This window comes from Mustela putorius, unplaced genomic scaffold (assembly GCF_011764305.1).
Source record: "Mustela putorius furo isolate JIRA1106 unplaced genomic scaffold, ASM1176430v1.1 tig00003836_pilon_pilon_pilon, whole genome shotgun sequence".
In the NCBI taxonomy this organism is placed as follows: Eukaryota; Metazoa; Chordata; class Mammalia; order Carnivora; family Mustelidae; genus Mustela; species Mustela putorius.
Window position 1 is genome coordinate 14,133,320 of NW_025421989.1, and position 20,266 is coordinate 14,153,585.

The following is a 20,266-nucleotide window of genomic DNA, read 5'->3' on the forward strand; positions in this document are numbered from 1 at the left end:
CACTGTTGGTGGGAATGCAAACTGGTGCAGCCACTGCGGAAAACAGTACCGAGTTTCCTCAAGAAATTAAAAATAGAATTACCCTATGATCCAGTAATTCCACTACTGAGTATTTATGCAAAGGAAATGAAAACACTAATTTGAGGGCGCCTGGGTGGCTCAGTGGGTTAAGCCGCTGCCTTCGGCTCAGGTCATGATCTCAGGGTCCTGGGATCGAGGCCCGCATCGGGCTCTCTGCTCAGCAGGGAGCCTGCTTCCCTCTCTCCCTCTCTCTGCCTGCCTCTCCATCTACTTGTGATTTCTCTCTGTCAAATAAATAAATAAAAAAATCTTAAAAAAAAAAAAAAAAAAAACACTAATTTGATAAGATAAATGCACTTCTATGTTTACTGAAGTATTATATACAATAGCCAAGATATGCAAGCAATCTAAGTGTCCATCCATAAATGAATGGGTAAAGACGTGGTACATACACATATATATACAACGGAATATTAGCCATGAAAGAAAGAGATCTTGCCATTTGAAACAACATAGATGGAGCTAGAGTAAAATGCTAAGTGAAATAAGTCAGAGAAAGATAAATGCCATATGACTTCATTCATGGTTAATTTAAGAAACAAAACAAAGAAAAAAGAGACCAAAAAACAGACTCTTAAACAGAGAACAAACTGGTAGTTGCCAGAGGGAGGTGAGCGGGGAAAGGGGTAAAATAGATAAAGGGGATTAAGAGTCCACTTACCTTGAGATAAGCACTGAGAAATGTACAGAATTGTTGAATCCTTTTTAAAGAAAAAACTACAATATTTACCATTCTTGACATGAATAACTGTAATAAAATTTAAGTGACTGAAAAAAGAATCAGGACAGAGGGTGAAAAAGAAATATTTTGACCCATAATTTAACTAGAACTTGGCTATTATTCACTGTTTCTTAACATAGTGTACTCTTTCAACATTTTCTCAAGAGCATAAACTATCTTTGGAATTTTCCCTCTTTGTTATATAACAAATATTTCCCTATAACAAATTCTTTCTGATGACTGTTTTTAACATTCTTTTACTTCTGAAACCAAATCTAAGTAACTTTCAAGTGGTTTTCTGGCCCATCATCATTTCTCCAATGTCGAAAGATGACTAATACAGCAAACAGCAAAGTGAGGGGAAGCTTCACTTCTGAAGGTAAAGAAAAAATAGCAATGAACATTTGCTTCCAGTAGAGCACTCCTTTCATATCTAAGGTGAAGAAAGTGGATACAAATTCATTTTGACTAGTGGGTGATTCTAACTGAGACTTTTTAATGACTTGCTGTTATGGGCTGAATTGTGTCCCTACCCCTGCCAAAATCATGTTTAAATCCTAACCCCAGTACCTCAGAATGTGATTTCAGTCGGAGACAGGGTCTTTAAAGAGTTAATTAAGTTAAGCTGAGGTCACTAGGGTGGGCCCTAACCCAATGACTGGTATACCCTCCTAAGAGGAGGAAAGGAGGACACAGACACACAGACCCTGTGAAGACAGGAAGAGAAGACGGCCATTTATTTACAAGTCAGGGAGAGAAGCCTCAAAAGAAACCAAGCCCGCTGATACCTTGATCTTGGACTTCTAGCATCCAGAGCTGTAAGAAAATAAATTTCTGTTGTTTAAGTCACTGTAATGAACTGAATGATGTCCTCCCAAATTTGTAAACTGAAGCCTAATCCCCAATGTCACTGCATTCAGAGACAGGGCCTTTAAAGAGGTAACAAAGGTTAATAAGTAAGGTCATGTGGGTGGAGCCCTAACCCAAAAGGACTGGTGTCCTTATAAGAGGAAGAGAAACCAGAGATACCTCTCCTTCCCCACAGGCACAGAGAAGAGGCCATGTGAGGACACAACGAAAAGGTGGTCATCTATAAGCTGAGGAAAGAGGCCCCACTAGAAACCAGCCCTGATGGCACTTTGATTTTGGACTTCTAGCTCCCAGAATTGTGAAAAAAAATAAATCTCTATTGTTTAAGCCACCCAGTCCATGGTACTTTGTTAGGGCAGCCCTAGCAGATTAACACACGTGTCAATCCAGTAATTTAAAAAGAATTTTTTTTCCCATATCCAAGAAGATGAAACATTTAAGTGCCCCCATTAAAATAATAAAGCTATAGCCCAAGTGATGGAAGATTTTTGTATCTTTCTTACCTTCTTAAAGATTGTTGCAGGTGCCATTTCAGATCCATTCAGTGTTCGTAAGAGGAACATTGGCCAAGATGACGCATTCATCTGATACCCTATTTTATAAAATAAATCAGTATGAAAAAGTCTCTCCGTGATATTAGAGCAAATTGGTATAAAAAAAAAATAGGTTTTGTTTACCATTCTTCCCCAGAGAATGACTTTCTTATTGAGAAACTAAGGAAATAGCTAAGAGAAGCAGATGCACCCTCTGATCAGTTCCACTGTCCCCACTGCACTATTTGGCAACAATGCTACAGTTGGAGTAAAAACTCTCATTTGAGAGAAGCCACTAGCTAGAGTTCACCAACATACACATATGTACGTTAGGAATGGGCCCCAATACTAGGGGTGAACCAAGCTAAAACCCACAAGAGCTTCCAGTCCCTACCAACAGCCACACAAGCACAGCAAAGGCTGCAGACTTCCACCCCTTCTTTTTCCTTAGAATCCCTGCCTTATTTCTTTTCAGAAAGACAGTTTTCTGTGAAGCTCAGCAAACGTACACTTATGATGTATTTCACTGTATAAAAACCTCACCTCAAAATTAAAAAAAAAAAATACACTGAACCCTAACTAATGACATCCATGCTAAAGTATTTAGGAGAAATGTACTAACATCAATAACCTCCTCTGAAATACACGTAAAACTAAGATGAACTGATGAAACAATAGAAGAGCAGATAGTTAAGTGATAAAGCAAGCATGTAAAATAACAGTGGTAGAACCTAGGTAGTGGGTATGTGGATGTTCACTGTAAAATATTTTCACCTTTTCTGTATGTTTGAAATTTTTCATGTAATATTGGGAAAAAAGATAGGTCTTACTTTAGCAATCTTTACAGACACTAAACAAGATCTTCTTTTAAAATTTGTATCAGATGAAATCAAAATACACTCATCGGATGTCTTTTTTTTTCAAGATCTCATCAATTAATGGTGAATATCACAGCATCTGGCACATGCAACAGGGGGCAGAGGTCTGCTAGTTTTATTGCTTTCTGGGGGCAATCCGTTTCATACACCACTTGCCTGCCCTGATGCCAGAATTAAAGAGAACTTGACATGCATCCCTGATGGATACATGCATTAAGATAGGGAGGCACAGGAATCACTGGCAATCACTGGCACTGGGTCCAGTAGGATTAAACATGCAAAAAAGTCCAGACAAAATGTCATCTTATAATAATCCTATACCAAAATCCCCTTAATCTGAGAGAAAAAAAATGGGGGGAGAGGGGATTTATTATATGCTCCCTTATATCAGTATTATCAATGATATCTAATAAATAATCAACCACAACATGGATTCACCACATTGTGGTTAGAATATTGCATAAAAATAATTCTCTGGTCCTTGTGCCTTTCTCTTAACCCCCATCTTATCCTATTACATCATGCAATCATCATCACTGCCATCATCATCATCTTAATTTGACATTTTTCTTAATTCTTTAGTTGCCTAAAGTAAAACAGAGATGAAAAGGCCAAAAACAGATGAAAGGGCATATAAAAATTCAAACACAGATAAAACTAATCTGTCATGTTAGGAAGTCTAGACAGTGGTACCTTTGGGACTGGGAGGTTTATGACTAGGGATCAGCAGGAGTGGGGCTTCTGGGGTGCTAATAATATTCTGTTTCGTGATGTGGGTTATGGTTATATGGATGTGTTAATTTATAACCTGTACACTCACAAATTACCCATTTTTCTGTTTGCATGCCAAAACTTTTTAAAAAAGCTTCTAAATAATAACCTTTAATGTTTAAGTAACCTTTGAAAAAAGAAAACCAAGTAAGTGGTGTTATATTAAAATGGAAAATAAACTATTCAAAGCACCTAATGAGCAAATTGGCAAAAATTGTGCATTTTTAGTATGTATTGTCAAAATACGTATTAATCGGGGCGCCTGGGTGGCTCAGTGGTTAAGCCTCTGCCTTCGGCCCAGGTCATGATCTCAGGGTCCTGGGATCGAGTCCCGCATCCGGCTCTGCTCAGCGGGGAGCCTGCTTCCCCCTCTCTCTCTGCCTGCCTCTCTGACTACTTGTGATCGCTGTAAAATAAATAAATAAAATCTTAAAAAAAAAATACGTATTAATCATCATGCACTGCTAAGTATTTCATACTTTTAATTAAAAAAACTCTAAAAGTAATTTGAAATAAGAATGATCATAAATCTGGCTATGTGTTTGAAATGTTGGCAATCACAACAGTTATACTTCCTTTAAACAAAATTCACAAACATATTATCATTTGTAAACAGAAATCAAATCCAAACAGGGAAACACTATGCCTCAGATTTACACTTCTATCTCGTACAGAATTCTATATGATTTAAGAGCTATTTAAAATATAAATGATATGAAGAAAGAAAAGAAGGCAAAAGGCAGAAAATTCACACACCCCAAACCACCTTCTTGGAATAACATATCTCTAATTAGTTACTTTTTAGTATGTTAAACCAAATTAGGAATAATTAACAATTAGAGCAAGAAAAGCATAAAAATATATTGCTGAAAGAGTGGTAATTATTAAAATCTTAAATTTGGGGATCTCAGGGTATTTTTAACTATAGTAGGAAAAAAAAAAGAAATCCATTCTCTCATTGTGCTTTACAACAGAGAATGTTCATTTTCAGCATTGTAAAGAAGAAACAAAAACTAATATATACCATTCACTCAAGACTACAGAAGTAATAGGGATGCTGGGTGGCTCAGTTGGTTAAGCATCTGCCTTTGGTTCCAGTCATGATCCCGATCCCAGAGTCCCAGAATCAAGCCCTGCATCGCATGGGGCTACCTGCTCAGTGGGGAGTCTGCTTCTCCTTCTGCCCCTCATCCTGCCCTCATGCTCTCTCCTTCTCTCTCAAACAAACAAATAAAATCTTTTTTAAAAAAAAGACTGTAGAAGTAATAAAGGAAATAACTTATTTTCTACAGAATATCAGAGGACATCTAAATATTTGGGGAGACCAGGCTTTTAAAAAAAAAAGATTTTATTTATTTATTTGACAGAGAGAACACAAGCAAGGGGAGCAGCACGCTGAGGGAGAGGAAGAAGCAGGGAGAGGGAGAAACAGGCAGAGGGAGATGGGCAAGGAGCCTGATGCAGGGCTCAATCCAGGAACCACTCCCCCCCCAACCCCAACACAATCCTGGCAATCATGACCTGAGTCAAAGGCAGACGCTTAACAGACTGAACCATCCAGGTGCCCCCAGGCTTTTTTTTTTTTTTTCAAACTTATTTATTTATTTGGGGGGTAGTGCACGTGAGTGCAGCGGGTAGGAGCAGAAGGAGAGGGAGAAAGAGTCTCAAGCAGACTCTGTGCTGGGAACAAAGCCCAACATAGGGCTCAGTCTCACAACCCTGAGATCATGACCTGAGCCAAAACCAGCAGTTGTATGTTTATCCAACTGTGCCACACAGGCACCCCTGGAGTACATCTAAATAAATATTAAGAGAGAACAGGGATGCCTGGATGGTACTGCTGGACTCTTGGTTTCCTCCCAGGTGGTGGTCTTGGGGTTGTGGGATCGAGGCCTGCGTCAGGCTCTGCACTGAACACTGAGTCTGCTAAAGTTTTTCTCCCTCTCTATCCCACCCCACCTTGCACACGCACGCTTTTTCTTTCTTTAAAATAAATAAATCTTTAAAAAAATAAGTAAATATTAAAAGAAAACAATTTTTCCAAAACTGGAGTCACATACTTTTTAGCTTTCAATAACTTGGTCAAAATTGAGAGCTTTGTCCTTAGAAACCTTTGTTATAACGTTCCATCAATCTCCTCCTTTTCAAAGATCTAAAGGTCCTGATCCCTCCTCCTCTTACTATGATTTCTTCTCATTGCAGTTATAATGAAACTGCCAGGTTTGAAACTGGGGTCTGGATGTGGAATCCTACCTTTCCCCTGTTCCCCCACCCATGATGAAAATGCTGAATGGGTCAAAAGACAATAATGAGGGAGGAAGTGACTCAGTAACTTCTCCCCCAGAAGGGTTTCTGAATCTGCATGTGTGACTTGGTAGAGCTGCTTTTGACATGTCACGTTTGAAGATAGCATATGTCTTGCCCTGGAGTGGAGAACCTTTAGCACATATATACCAAATATGTATTTACATGAAACTCTGTAACATATGGTACTAAGCTGATCTCTCATACGTTCTCCACAATAACCATCTATTTGCAAAAATGCCTAGAAGAGATTTCTAAAAGGCTACTTCGGGACATCCAGCTGGCTTGGTCCATACAGCATGCAAATTGATCCTGGGGTCTTGAGTTCGAGTCCCATGCTAGGTATAAAGATTACTTAAAAATCCAATCTGGGATGCCTGGGTGGCTCAGTTGGTTAAGCAGCTGACTCTTGATTTCGGCTCAGGTCCTGACCTTGGGTCATGAGATCAAGCCCCACATGGGGTTCGGTGTTCAGTGCAGAGCTCCCTCCCCCTCTGCCCTTCCCCCTGTTCATACACACTCTCTCTCTCTCTAATAAATAATAGAATCTTTAAAAAAATAAAATCTTCAAAATAAATGAAAGGCCACTTGAAACTTTTTCTACTGAATATTACATTAGTAAAAATATGTTATTTTAAAAACTGTTTATCCTTACCCAGTGGAGGCTGAAGTAAGTCCCCTTCCTTTTCACATGTCCCAATAGGCTGTATGTCTGGAGAATCGACAAGTCTCCAAAAATCATTTCTGTTGTCACTACCATCCAATCTTAAACGTAGCCTGGCACCAGTAATTCCAACGACCGTGGCTATACATATTGAAGTCATATTGCGAGGGTCATGGGCTTCCAATTTCATACCAACTTTGAAGTCATTAGCTGGTGGAACCTTGGACTGTATATGTTACAGATATGTGTGTGCGTGTGTGTATAGACATGCGCACGCACACACAAACACACACACACACACAAATAAAGTTTTGTTAAAATGCATCAACTGTAAGAAAAACGAACAGTCAGTTATGTTACCAGAATACCTGTGAAATGTTTTAAGTAACAATCATAGCAGATGGTGGGCAAAAGAACTATAAAGGTCAAGGAAAAGATCTCCAAACCCTCTCTTTCTATGGGCATAAAAATACTGCCTGTTCTGATCTTATTCCTTTGCCCACTTCCAGGCAACCCAAATACAGCCTATAAAATGTACCCTGAGTAGCTTTCTAAAATAAGAACCTGATTAGACCATTCCCCTTTGAATAGACCACTGGTAGCTCACCACTGCCTAAGTCCAAGTCCTCAATACAGTTTAAGAGCCCCCACACCTTTAACCTTATGCCCACACTATCACCTCTACCCACTTTGTGCTCCATGCTATCCCTCAACACTCAGGTTCTTCTACACCTATGTGCCTTTGCTCTGGTTGTTCTCCCTGCCTGGAATATCCTTCCCCTCATTCCAGCCATCTCAGATGTCACCTCTTCTGTGAGCACTCCCAGTATAGAGTTATCATACTTTTCATAATTAATTATTTACATGTCTGTCTTTCCCTCCAGATGGACAATCACGAAGGCTAAGTATACCAGACATAGAGTAAATTCTTAATGAATGAATGCAAAGAAACCATCTGGCCCTTAAGTGGCACTACCACGATCCCATTATCTCCTCACACTGCTAGAACCTAACAATCACACAGACATCCCTCAACAAATTAACCGTTCACATTAATATATACAACATCTATAGAATTTTGGCATACCTGTCTGAAACACTCCGAAGGGGCACTCAAAGATCCAGTCTCTTTCAAGTAATTTTCCCAGTGGAAATCATCTGGAAAAAAAAAAGAACACATATACAAAATAGGTGTTTTTTTAGTATATATAATATGTATACTAACTTTCAGGGGTAAAATAGGGCTTTAGTTCCTTATCTCTTTTTAAAAAAGACTTCCTAGGGGCGCCTCCGTGGCTCAGTGGGTAAAGCCTTTGCCTTCGGCTCAGGCCATGATCTCAGGGTCCTGGGATCGAGCCCCACATCGGGCTCTCTACTCAGTGGGGAGCCTGCTTCTCCCTCTCTGCCTGCCTCTCTGCCAGCCTCTCTGCCTACTTGTGATCTCTGTCTGTCAAATAAATAAATAAAATCTTTTTTAAATAAATAAATAAAGACTTCCTAAAGAGCGAATTCAAATTTCCTGATCTGCATTTAATTATCAGCATAGAAATAAAAAATAAGACAACTTTCTGATAATAATGGCTCTGATACAATTATACTCCAGATCTTCTCCCTGTAATAAGGAATTAGCACAATGATTCTAAAAATGCAGACTCTAAGAACAACTAAAGAAATTTTTATCAAGTAATAGCAAATTCTACTCATCTGTCTCTAATATAAATTTACTCAGTACATGTGTGGGGCGCCTGATGGTTCAGCCGTTAAGCATCTGCCTTCAGCTCAGGTCATGATCCCAGGGTCCTGGGATAGAGCCCTGCATCGGGCTCCCTGCTCAGCAGGAAGCCTGCTTCTTCCTCTGACATTCCCCCTGCTTATGTTCCCCTCTCTCGCGGTCTCTCTCTGTCAAATAAATAAATAAAATCTTAAAAAAAAAAAAAGACTGTATATACTCAAGACCATTTTATCCCATTAATATAAAGACACTTCTTTCTTTTTTCATGGAGAACTAAAGGTGTTTAGGTATGGGGTCTAACAGAATCTTACCTCTGTAATGCTTTATGGAAAGAAAAAAATCTGGGAACCAGAGTTGCCTCTCAATTGACTTTTAGATCTCCATACATGGTATCAAGAATATGGTGGCAGAACAAAGCAGTAAACCAGTCCAGTACAGTCACTGATATGAATTATTTTAATGATCTATATTTTCTACCAACATTTGCTGTCCCTTCTCTCACTCAGTCTTCATGATGTATTACAATGGTATTGAAGGTCATAAAGCAGTGTACTTTGCCTGGCTTGCACTCTTCAATTGTTGTTCCAGTCAGACTGCTAAGACACTAAGAAAAATACTTGATAGCAGTATCAAAAGTACCATTAATTCAGACAAAGCTTTTTTGGTTTATTTTTTAAAGATTTATTTATTTATTTTAGAGAGGTAGAAAATGTGTGTGCGCATGCGTGCAGGTTTGTGTGCAAGGAGAGGCAGAGGGGAGACAGAAGCAGACTCCCGGCTGAGTGGGGAGCCCACTTGGGGCTCGATCCCAAGACCCCAAGATCATGACCTGAGCCAAAATCAAGAGTCAGAGGCTTAACCAACTGAGCCACACAGGCACCCCACAATTCATATGGAGTTGAATTCTCATCAACCACCTATGCTCTTGATTAATTTCCTTACTATAAAAATATTGGGTTTGACAGTTTCCCTTCCTAGGGGAATCTGCATAACCAGGATCTTATACACCCTTCAAAGGGTAGAATACTTATGCACACATACACATACACACAAATGGAGTGCTATTAAATGTTTAACAGTCAGCTTTCCAGAATATACAAATAAAAAGCCTGACTGGTAGTGTTTACAATAGTATAAAGTGTATATAGTAGTATAAATACTACCACCATGGCTAATCAGAAGGTGACAAAGTAAAGTCGATAACTACAAAGCTGGGAAGAGATGCGCACAAGTGACTCTCCCGAGCTGGTGTGAGCCGGCTTCAGCAAACCACTGTTATGTGTGTTTATGCATTTATATGTATATGTACACACATTATACATGGTATTAAGCATGTCATACATAATACTATATACCCTGCTTTTTTAACAATAAATCTAATAGATTGTTCCATTTGGTTTTTTTTTTTAGATTTTATTTATTTATTTATTTGACAGAGATCACAAGTAGGCAGAGAGACAGGCAGAGAAAGAGAGGGGGAAGCAGGCTCCCTGCTGAGCAGAGAGCCCGATGCAGGGCTCGATCCCAGGACCCTGGGATCATGACTGGAGCAGAAGGCAGAGGCTTTAACCCACTGAGCCACCCAGGTGCCCCAAGATTGTTCCATTTTTTTAAAAAATCCTGGGTTTAATTCTGCTTGTAGATGATAAGAAGTGCTGAATGGCATGCAGAAGAATGTCAAGAATATGGGCTCTGAGGTTGAACCTGCCTTTTTCCAGTCTGGCTCTTCTTCTTACAAGCCATGTGACCTAAGAAAGTCATTTCAGTTTCTCAGCCTCAGTTCCTTCATCTACAAAATGCAGAAAAGTAATACACACAGTACAAGGTATTTTGAGAATTAAGTGATGTAGCATACATATGTCCCTGAGTAAAAGGCGAGCATTATTATTCTAAAACTAAATGTCATAGTTTTGCCTAAATTTATTAATACTGGATAGCTTTGTCAAAAGTGAAAATTGGGGTGCCTGGGTGGCTTAGTCGGTTAAGTGTCTGCCTTCATCTCAGGACATGATCTCAAATCAGGGGTCCCTGATCAGTGAGAGATCTGCTTCTCCCTCTCGCTCTGCCCCTCTCCCCCGGCTTGTGCTCTCTCTCTCACCCGATCACTCTCTCTCAAATAAATAAATAAAATCATATTTTATTTATATAAAATAAAAAACCATGATAAAAAATATGATTTTATTTATTTATATAAACAAAATATGGTTTTATTTATATATATAAATAAAATATGGTTATATATATAGAGAGAGAGAGAGGTTTTTTTTTAAGGGAAAAATGTAGGGCACCTTGGTGGCTCAGATGGTTAAGCATCTGCCTTTGGCTCAGGTCATAATCCCAGTCCTGGGACTGAGCTCTACATCAGGCTTCCTGCTCAACAGGGAGTCTGCTTCTTTTGCTCCCTCTCCCTCTGTGTGTGCTCGCTCTCTCTCTCTCTCTAGCTCTCACCCTCTCTCAAATAAATAAATAAAATATTTAAAATAAATAAAATAAAATAGTGAAAATGGGAGATCCATGGTTCCAAAATTAACCAGAATATTTCAGTGACCTCCTAAGCATTAACCTGACAATCAGGAAACCCAAGGTTCTAACTAAAGCTCTACTATCATATGACCTTGGAAAGTATTAAAGAAAGAACAAAACAGGGGCACCTGGATGGCTCAGTTGGGTATGCATCGGACTCTTGGTTTCAGCTCAGGTTATGACCTCGCGGTCATGGAATCAAGCCCTGCGTTGGGCTCCATGCTGAGCACAGAGTCTTGCTTGGAATTCTCTCCCTCTCTCTCTGCCCCTATCCCTGCTCACACTCTCTTTCTCAAACAAAATATATAAATATTTTTTTTAAAACAGGGGTGCCTGGGTGGCTCAGTCAGTTAAGCTCCTGACTCTGGATTTCAGCCCAGGTCATGATCGGAGTTGTGGGATCAAGCCCCACATTGGGCTCCACACTTAGTGGGGAGTCTGCTTAAGGATTCTCTCTCTCCCTCTCCTTCTGCCCCTCCCCCTGCTCATCTCTCTCTCTCTCAAATAAATGAATCTTTTAAAAAAAAAAACACACACAAATGGAGGAGGAAATCTGACTATTATATCATTAAAGAGCCAACATTCCAGGAAGAAAGGAGTGTAAGGTAAAGATAATGACAGGGAAACTATAATTATTTCACAATAATACCTCAAATAAACCAGCTGCATTTGTAAAATTTCTCAACAACACTGGAAAAAAATTCATTTAACACAATTTCCTAAATATTTTATCACTAATTGTGTCTGAATGGGCTACAGTTTGAGCTAGCAAATCCTTTATACGAGTATTCTGCAATATGATCATTTTCTATCACATTGCTAGCTAATGATCCTATGTAGCATTTAACCGTTGGAGCCTTAACTTTTTTCTTTATTCTTGAGGCAGTATTTTCAGTCCCCAAAACTGCTCAGTTTGGCTGCCCACATGCTGAGACCCTACCAATAACACAGGGGAAACACACATAGCAAAAGGCTTTATTTAGATTTAGATTCACTGAAATTTAGATTGACATATCTTCAATAATACCACAGCTGGAATTCTTGACCCAGAGCCAAAATCGTCAGAAAGTCTTACCCAAACCTGAGGACCCAGTCTGCCTCTGCATCTTATCCTAATGGACAGACTGGATCAGAGGAACTTTATTCTCCCTCAGAAAAGAGGCCTGGCAAATGACAGGTTTGTTCATGAGACAGGTATACACATGTACACTTCCAACTGTCACTGATCTGTAAGATGAGATGTTAGGGTCAGGGCCCTGAGAAATATCCACAGGTATCTGTCAATTTGATTAAGTAATCTCATTTTTTTTCTAATCAAGTTTGAGAATTTTGAAAAGTTACTAGTTTTAATCTTTAAGAATATATTTTTTAAACTTTATTTTTATGAAAGGTCCAGAATAGCAAATCTATAGATAGAAAGCAGGTAAGTGGTTGCCTAGAGCTAAGAGAAGGAAAAGGTATTGGGGAAAAACAGGGAATGACTACTAACTGGGCACAGGATTTCTTTTTAGGATGATGAAAATGTTGTCAAACTGATTGTGGTGATAACTGCACAAGTCTGTGAAGATACCAAGAACCAATGAATTGTATACTTTAAATGGGTGAATTCTATGGTATGTGAATTATAGCTCAGTAAAATGATTTAAAAAAACAGATGGAGAATCTCTAGGGATAAGGAAGAACATTTTACCTTAATGGCCTCCATTTCCTTGGAGGGTTTTGGGGGTTGGAGGGAATTGCTGAAGAACAAATAAGGTCAATGGAAAAGGGGAGCTAAGGAAGCACTGGGGGTCCAGCCACAGGGAGAAAGAGTGATTCTATGCAGATTACCTCTCCAGGCAACCTTCCTGTAGGAACAGGTGAACTACCCCAAGAGTGGGGTTGGCAGGACAGATACAACAGAAAAACAAGGGGCAAAGGTTTGCCTGGAAAACTCCAATAAACACAGTAAATTTGTTATTTTTGTTATTCAGATTTTTGTGTGCATATGACTGATTTTTTTGTTTTCCTTAAGAGCGGGTACAGTGGGATGCCTGGGTGGCTCAGTCATTAAGCATCTGCCTTCACCTCGGGTCATGATCCCAGAGTCCTGGGACTGAGCCCCAAGTTGGGCTCCCTGCTCAGCAGGAAGCCTGCTTCTCCCTCTACCACTCCCCCTGCTTGTATTCCTTCTCTTGCTGTCTCTTTCTTTGTCAAATAAATAAATAAGATCTTTAAAAAAAAAAAAAGAGCAGGTACAATGGGTCAGATCCTACCTTCTGAGTCTCTGATGCAGTGCTATACACTTGCTGTACATGATATGAAATTTAAAACATGAATTAATAACTCAAGGTTAATAAGCATTTACTGAAAATTTACTGTATGCCAGGCATTATATTAGGTGCTTTACATTCATTTTCTTTAATTCCAACAGTCCCATGAAGTAAGTAGTATCATCCCTGTGCTACAGAAAAGGAAAAAGAGACTAAAAACATTGAGTAATTTGCCCAAGGTCAAAAGGCCAGTAAAAAATGAAGTCAGGATTCTAGAACAGGTCTCTCAGACCTCCCAATGCCTCAGCTTTTATCCAATGAACTACCTTTTGACCATCAAAAAAAGGATTTTCACATTGATTCTAATGCTAGAAGAAGAGTTTCTATTAATAATCAAAGTATCATTTTTAATTGTTAATAAATGGTAATTACTAGCTAGGTATCTTTAATTTGGCAAAAATTATACTGAAAAGTATGATTTTTTTTTACTTTAATTCCATACCAATTTATGTCTAAAATAAAGCCGAAGTAAAATTTTCAAAATAAAATCTTTTACCGTTCCTATTGCTCAGATTTTATATTTACAGGAGTTTACTATACATAGACTATACCGAAAGCAAGATGAGTTCATATTAACACTGAGTGAAAAGAAAAATATATTATACTGAACTACTTTAAAACCTACCATTTTGCACAGAAGTACCTGAGTGAGGAGGTTTCTCTTGATTTTCCTTCTTGACATCCATTGAATCTAAAAAATGAAAGAAATTAGTGATCAACATTGGAAGGCCATAGCAAAAGTCTAAAAGAGCTCTTAAGAAACCTATAAATTAGGGTGCCTCAGTCGGGTGAGTGTCATACTCTTGGTTTTGGCTCAGGTCATGATCTCACAGGTCATGGAGTCGAGCCCTGCATCAGGCTCTGTGCTCAGCAGGGAGTCTGCTTGAGATTCTTTCCCTTTGGCCTATAAAACATATAAACTAAAACTATTTTCTAACAGGACCCAGATTTAATATTATAATTAATATCCTCATTTTCTGCATAGGATTTTACTTTCTAACATACTGTGTATCCTACAATTTGATCATTTATTTTGTTTATTGTATGTCTCATTCGACTCAAATGTAAGCTCCAAAAGGGAGCATAACCTCCTCTACCTCATCTCTAAAATTAAAAAAAAAAAAAAAAAGAATTAACATACCCTAGAAATAAACTGCATGCTTTTAAGAGTTTAAAACATAAGAGGGAAACTTGAATATGATGTAATTCAATAGACTAGGCAGAGATTTTTCTCTGTCCCAAGCTGAGGAACTCCAACAGCACTAGACCTTGTGACTTTACAAATCTTAAAGGACTCATTTTTTAAAATTAATCATAATACTATTATACTAAAAAAAATTAACCATAATTCCTTAATAACATCAAATAAGCAGTCAGTGTTCATATTTCCTCAAATGTCTTATTTTAAGTATGTCTCTTTGAATCAGGACCCACATAAAGTCCATATATAGAACTGGCTAATAAATGTCTTAAGTTTTTTTGATACGTATAGGCTCCTCCTCCCCCTCTTTTTTCCCCCCTCTTCCTCTGGGAATTTTTTTTGCTCATGGTATCAGTTTAGTTTTACAGTCTGGATTGCGCTGACTAGCTCCTGTGGTGCAGGTTCTTCTGGTCCTTATCTTTTCTCTAAATATAATGTATTAGTGGGGCACCTGGGTGGCTCAGTCAGTTAAGCGTCTACCTTCAGCTCAGGTCATGATCCCAGGCTCCTGGGATTGAGTCCCACATTGGGCTCCTTGCTCCGCAGGGAGCCTGCTTCTCCCCCTACCTCTACCTACTACTCCCCCTGCTTGTGCTCTCTCTATCTGACAAATAAATAAAATCTTAAATAGAAAACTAGCTAGATAGACAGTACTAGTATTTTGATTCAGAAAAGCTTAATCAGATTCAGGTTTGGCTGTCGGAGGCAGGCCCCTGGCCAGGGCGGCCTCCGCCATTAAAAGATGGCACCTGGCTAGTTGCCAGGTTAGGATTGCCTCGTGAGACTAAGCTGAACGCCCAAAGAGGAAGTAAACAGCATTGGTTGCTAGCGAAGTTGTTCATTTAGGTGCACAGCCTGATTCGTTCCCTCCTGTACCCTGCTCGCTGATTGGTCATGTAAGCGTATATAAGTGTGTAGACTTGCGGAAATAAGGAGAGAGAAGATGCATCCGAACTGGGGCTTCTTGTCGTCCTTGCGGGTCGAGGGTGATAAATGGCGCCGGCACCCGGGAACTAAATAAAGGAATCTTGCAAGGTAATCCGCAGGAAAGCAAGGAGTAAAGGTCCGCAGGTAAGCGGGGACATTAGCCACGTTCAAAAGTGGGAATTCCGCGGTAAAGCGGGGAGTAAAAATAGAAAAACCTTTCAAGGGAGAAGTCCGCAGGTAAGCAGGGTAAAACCACGACAAAGGTGGTGGGAAACTTGTACAAGACCGCAACAAGAAGCGGGGTGGCCATAGAGCCGGGATTTTCTTATCGAAACCGCAGGTAAGCGGGGAAGGGACCACGATCAAAGTGGTGGGAATCTTGTACAAGTCCGCAATAAGAAGCGGGGCGGCCTTAGAGCCCGGATTTAGCAAGTCTGCAATAAGAAGCGGGGCGGCCTTAGAGCCGGGATCTAGCGGCGAGTATACGTGGAACAGCCATTAGGTTGGGATTCTAATTATGGGATCTGGACTGTCAAAGTCGAGGTTAGAGGGTTCCCTAAAGGACCTTCTAAAGGCCAATGGCACGCCGTTAAAAACGAAAACTGCTAGGATAAAAACGGTCAAGCAGCAGCTGAAAGACATTCAGCCCGGATGGATTCTTCCCCGAAGCCCTTAGTTCTTTGGAGGACACTGCCCACCGTAATGCAGCGGCTGGAAATCCTCAGTGGGACCTAGAAATGTTAATGGGAATAGGACCGTATATGGGAAAGCAGGCCCAAATACAATACAACCCTGTGGTGTATCTGCAAATAGCCGCAGCGGCCACTAAAGCATGGAAGACATTTCAAGGCAGTGGGGATTTACAGGGTCAGCTGTCTAAGGTAATACAAGGACCAAGTGAAGCATATGCTGATTTTGTAGCGAGGCTGATGCAAACAGCTGGTCGAATATTTGGGAGGTAGAGACAGCCATGCCATTGATAAAACAGCTGGCTTATGAGCAGGCTAATAATGGTATAAAGAAGCCATCAGACCTTGGAAAAGCAAAGACTTGAGTACATATATTAAAGTTTGCAGGGATATCAACGACAGTGTTATTCAAGGGCAGGTTATGGCTGCAGCTATCACTCAAGGTTTACAAGGATTACAGGGAGCTCAACAATAGAAACATAGGGGTACTCCTGGAGTTTGCTATTACTGTAAGAAGCCAGGACACCTGTAGGAGCTATAGTTACCAAAGAGAGTTGGACCTTCCTATTTCAAAGCTCCTCTCCCCAAGAAACCAAGCTGTTCACAGTGATAAAAGCATTTCAAATGTTTCATCAAGAACCCTTCAACCTTTTATCAGATAGTAGATATGTGGTGCAAGCTGCCTCTATCATTGAAAATGTGGGTTCTATTAATGCCAGGTCTACTATCTCTAAGGCATTACAAGAAATCCAAACATTAGTTTGGGAAAGGAAGGTTCCATTTTATATTGGCCACATACGAGCTCATATAACCTTACCAGGCCCCCTGACAAAAGGTAATCGGTTAGCAGACTCCTTAACCAGAGGAGAATTTGTCTTTGCCATTGAGGACCCGGTGCAACAGGCAAGACATTATCACAAGCTGTTCCATGTGAATGCTTTAACTCTTCGCCTCAAATTTAACATAACAAAAGCACAGGCAGGGGACATAGTAGTCTCCTGCAGAAATTGCGAGATCTTACTACCTGCACCTTCCTTGGGGGTTAATACTAAGGGTTTGTTACCTAATCATATATGGCATATGGATGTCACACATGTTTCAGAATTTGGAAAGTTAAGATATGTTCATGTCTCTATAGATACCTGCTCTGGAATAATTTTCGCCTCAGTGCATACGGGGTGGGGGGGGGGATCCAGAGATGTTATCGCCCATTGCCTACAGGTTTTCGTGGCATGGGGAAAGCCACGCCAATTAAAGACAGATAATGGTCCAGGCTACACCTCACAACCCTTTAAAGCCTTCCTACAACAACTTGACATTCACCTGATACATGGAATACCCTATAACCCACAAGGACAGGGTGTTGTGGAGCATGCGCATCTTACAATAAAAAATGCGCTTTAGGGGCGCCTGGGTGGCTCAGAGGGTTAAAGCCTCTGCCTTCGGCTCGGGTCATGGTCCCGGGGTCCTGGGATCGAGCCCCGCATTGGGCTCTCTGCTCAGTGGGGAGCCTGCTTCTCCTTCTCTCTGCCTGCTGTTCTGCCTATTTGTGATCTATCTCTCTGTCAAATAAATAAATAATTTTTTAAAAAAATAAAAAATAAAAAAATAAATACTTTTTTTTTTTTAAATGCGCTTTATAAACAAAAAGGGGGAATAGGGGACACCTTCAGGTCCCCTAAAGATAAGCTCAACACCATTCTCTGTATTTTGAATTTTTTAACATTGGACAAAACGGGTAAATCAGCTGCAGACAGACATGCAAGTGATGCTGCTGCTCCCCCTAAGCCTTTAGTACTTTGGAAGGACATCCTCACAGGAAAGTGGAATGGACCAGATCCAGTGTTAGTATGGAATAGGGGGTCTGTATGTGTTTTTCCACAGGAAAAGGAGGCTCCAATTTGGATCCCAGAGCGGCTGGTGCATGCAGCCTTGCCTCCAAACACCAGTCATGATGCTGAAGATGGTGATGATAACTCTGGGGATGCTACACCTCCTGCGGCAGACTCAAACCAGAGAGCTGTGAGCAGTGCTTAAAGCATGGCCATATCCTTTACCAGTGACTAACTCTTCTCTCATATTCCCTCCTCTCCCTTTGATGCATGGCAGGTCTGTAACTTGCTAGGAGCATGTACTGATATCTCAGCAGTGTCCATGTTAAATGGTGGCAAATTCCTCAACTGTTCTTATAAACAAAATGACTCTAGTACCTTTGAGACAACAGTTAATGTGTCTTGTCCCAATAATATTACTTATCAGCCCACTCCCATATGGGTCTCTCTACCATTCCTTTTCCTCGTAACAAATGCTAGCGAGCTGAATGATACGTTGAATTGCACTAAGAATTGCTGTCTTTCCCAGTGCTGGAATGTTACGGCCTTCAAGCTGGCTGTGATTATGTGTATCCCTACCCATGTTCCTATCCCAGTTTCCATTCCAGAGGACAAGTTACCGGGGGTGCTATCCAGAAAGAAGAGAGATTTTGGTATCACAGCCGCCATTGTGACAGCATTGGTATATCTACAGCAGCTGCCACAGCAGCAGCAGTCTCGCTTGCTGCAACTATACCCACTGAGGAAGCTGTGAACACCTTGCAGAAGGAACGGCGGCTGCCCTTCAAACATAGACTCAGATCAATGCACATCTGCAAGCAGGAATCCTGATAGTCAACCAGAGAGTGGATTTGGTTCAAGAACAAGTGGACATATGGGGGGCCCTATTGGGACTGAGATGTATAGTACCCTTCCCGGCAATTTATGTAACTCCCATAGCCTATACTAATATGAGTGACTTACAGAATGTCTCCCGACAGCTCTCCCAATACTTGCGGGGGAATTAGTCCACAGAATTCCAAAACTATACTCAGCACCTGCTACTAGGCATAACAAGGATAAATAACACCAGAGTTGAGCTTGCAACCCTCCCAGAGATAATCAAAACATTGCAAGATGTGTTAACCTTTGCGAAACAATGGGCTAGCGTAATTGGTCTGATGACAATCCTCGTAGTGGGCTTGATTCTGCTAGTAAGGAAACTGCAAATTTGGAGGCGACAGCAACCTAGGCAACAGCAAGCCATGGTGCAGGCCTTGTTAGCCATCAAGGCTGGAACATCCCCCCAAGTGTGGCTAAGTATGCTGGATCGGTAGTCAACGACGGGTAAGATTGGTGGGGGAAATATACCAACCTAAGACAGGATGCAGATCCTTGATATCTGCCCTCTGATGACGGGTAAGGATATTCCCCGCCACTGACAACCTAAGACAGGCACGATCCCTGCCATAAAACAAAAAAGGGGGAGATGTCTGAGGCAGGCCCCTGGCCAGGGCGGCCTCCGCCATTAAAAGATGGCGCCTGGCTAGTTGCCAGGTTAGGATTGCCTCGTGAGACTAAGCGGAACGCCCAAAGAGGAAGTAAACAGCATTGGTTGCTAGCGAAGTTGTTCGTTTAGGTGCACAGCCTGATTCGTTCCCTCCTGTACCCTGCTTGCTGATTGGTCATGTAAGCGTATATAAGTGTGTAGACTTGCGGAAATAAGGAGAGAGAAGATGCATCCGAACTGGGGCTTCTTGTCGTCCTTGCGGGTCGAGGGCGATATTTGGCTTTATTGCGGAGAGGAGAGAAGAAGGTGACTTCACAGGTGGTGTTGGGTACTTCTCACAAGAAGCTCCTAATATCTAGCTCTCTTTCTTTTTGTGATCTAAACAGCCACAGATGGCTACTGCCTAGATCCATTAGTTCATTAATGGTTACAAAATGGAGATATTCTAATTTTATCATCCTGTCTTTATTAGTCAGTAAACTTAAACAGAAAGAAACCTCTCCTCTTTAAATATTCAATTACCTGAGGTACATATCACATAGGAAAGTCACAAGCAACACTTCTTTTCTTTCCTTTACTTTCTAATTTTCAAAATAATTAGCTGGATCCCAAGCATTCTCCACAGATGACCAGTGAGTTTTGTTTTGCTCAAACATGAGCTCATGAATTTAACCACACTTAATGTGTTGCCAATCTATCACTGTTTTCTCTTACTGATGCCCAAATTGTCAAACGACAA

General features: G+C 40.6%; 1 protein-coding gene across 4 annotated transcripts in view; it reads right to left on the bottom strand.

The window, feature by feature from the left end:
* SCML2 (Scm polycomb group protein like 2) overlaps positions 1–20,266 on the bottom strand; it is a 98,569-nt gene that overhangs the window by 57,957 nt on the left and 20,346 nt on the right. For 3 of the 4 annotated variants that reach the window (XR_006609474.1, XM_004758926.2, XM_004758928.3), the window contains exons 2-5: positions 14,015–14,080; positions 7,910–7,980; positions 6,814–7,048; positions 2,176–2,264 (exon numbers count right to left, since the gene is read on the bottom strand). Coding sequence is in view for 3 of the 4 variants with exons in the window: in XM_004758926.2 (XP_004758983.1) it covers positions 2,176–2,264; positions 6,814–7,048; positions 7,910–7,980; positions 14,015–14,075 (456 nt within the window). In the remaining variant the exon portion in view is untranslated. The remainder of the gene's footprint in view (positions 1–2,175; positions 2,265–6,813; positions 7,049–7,909; positions 7,981–14,014; positions 14,081–20,266) is intronic. The other variant, XM_004758927.3, reaches the window with a different exon arrangement.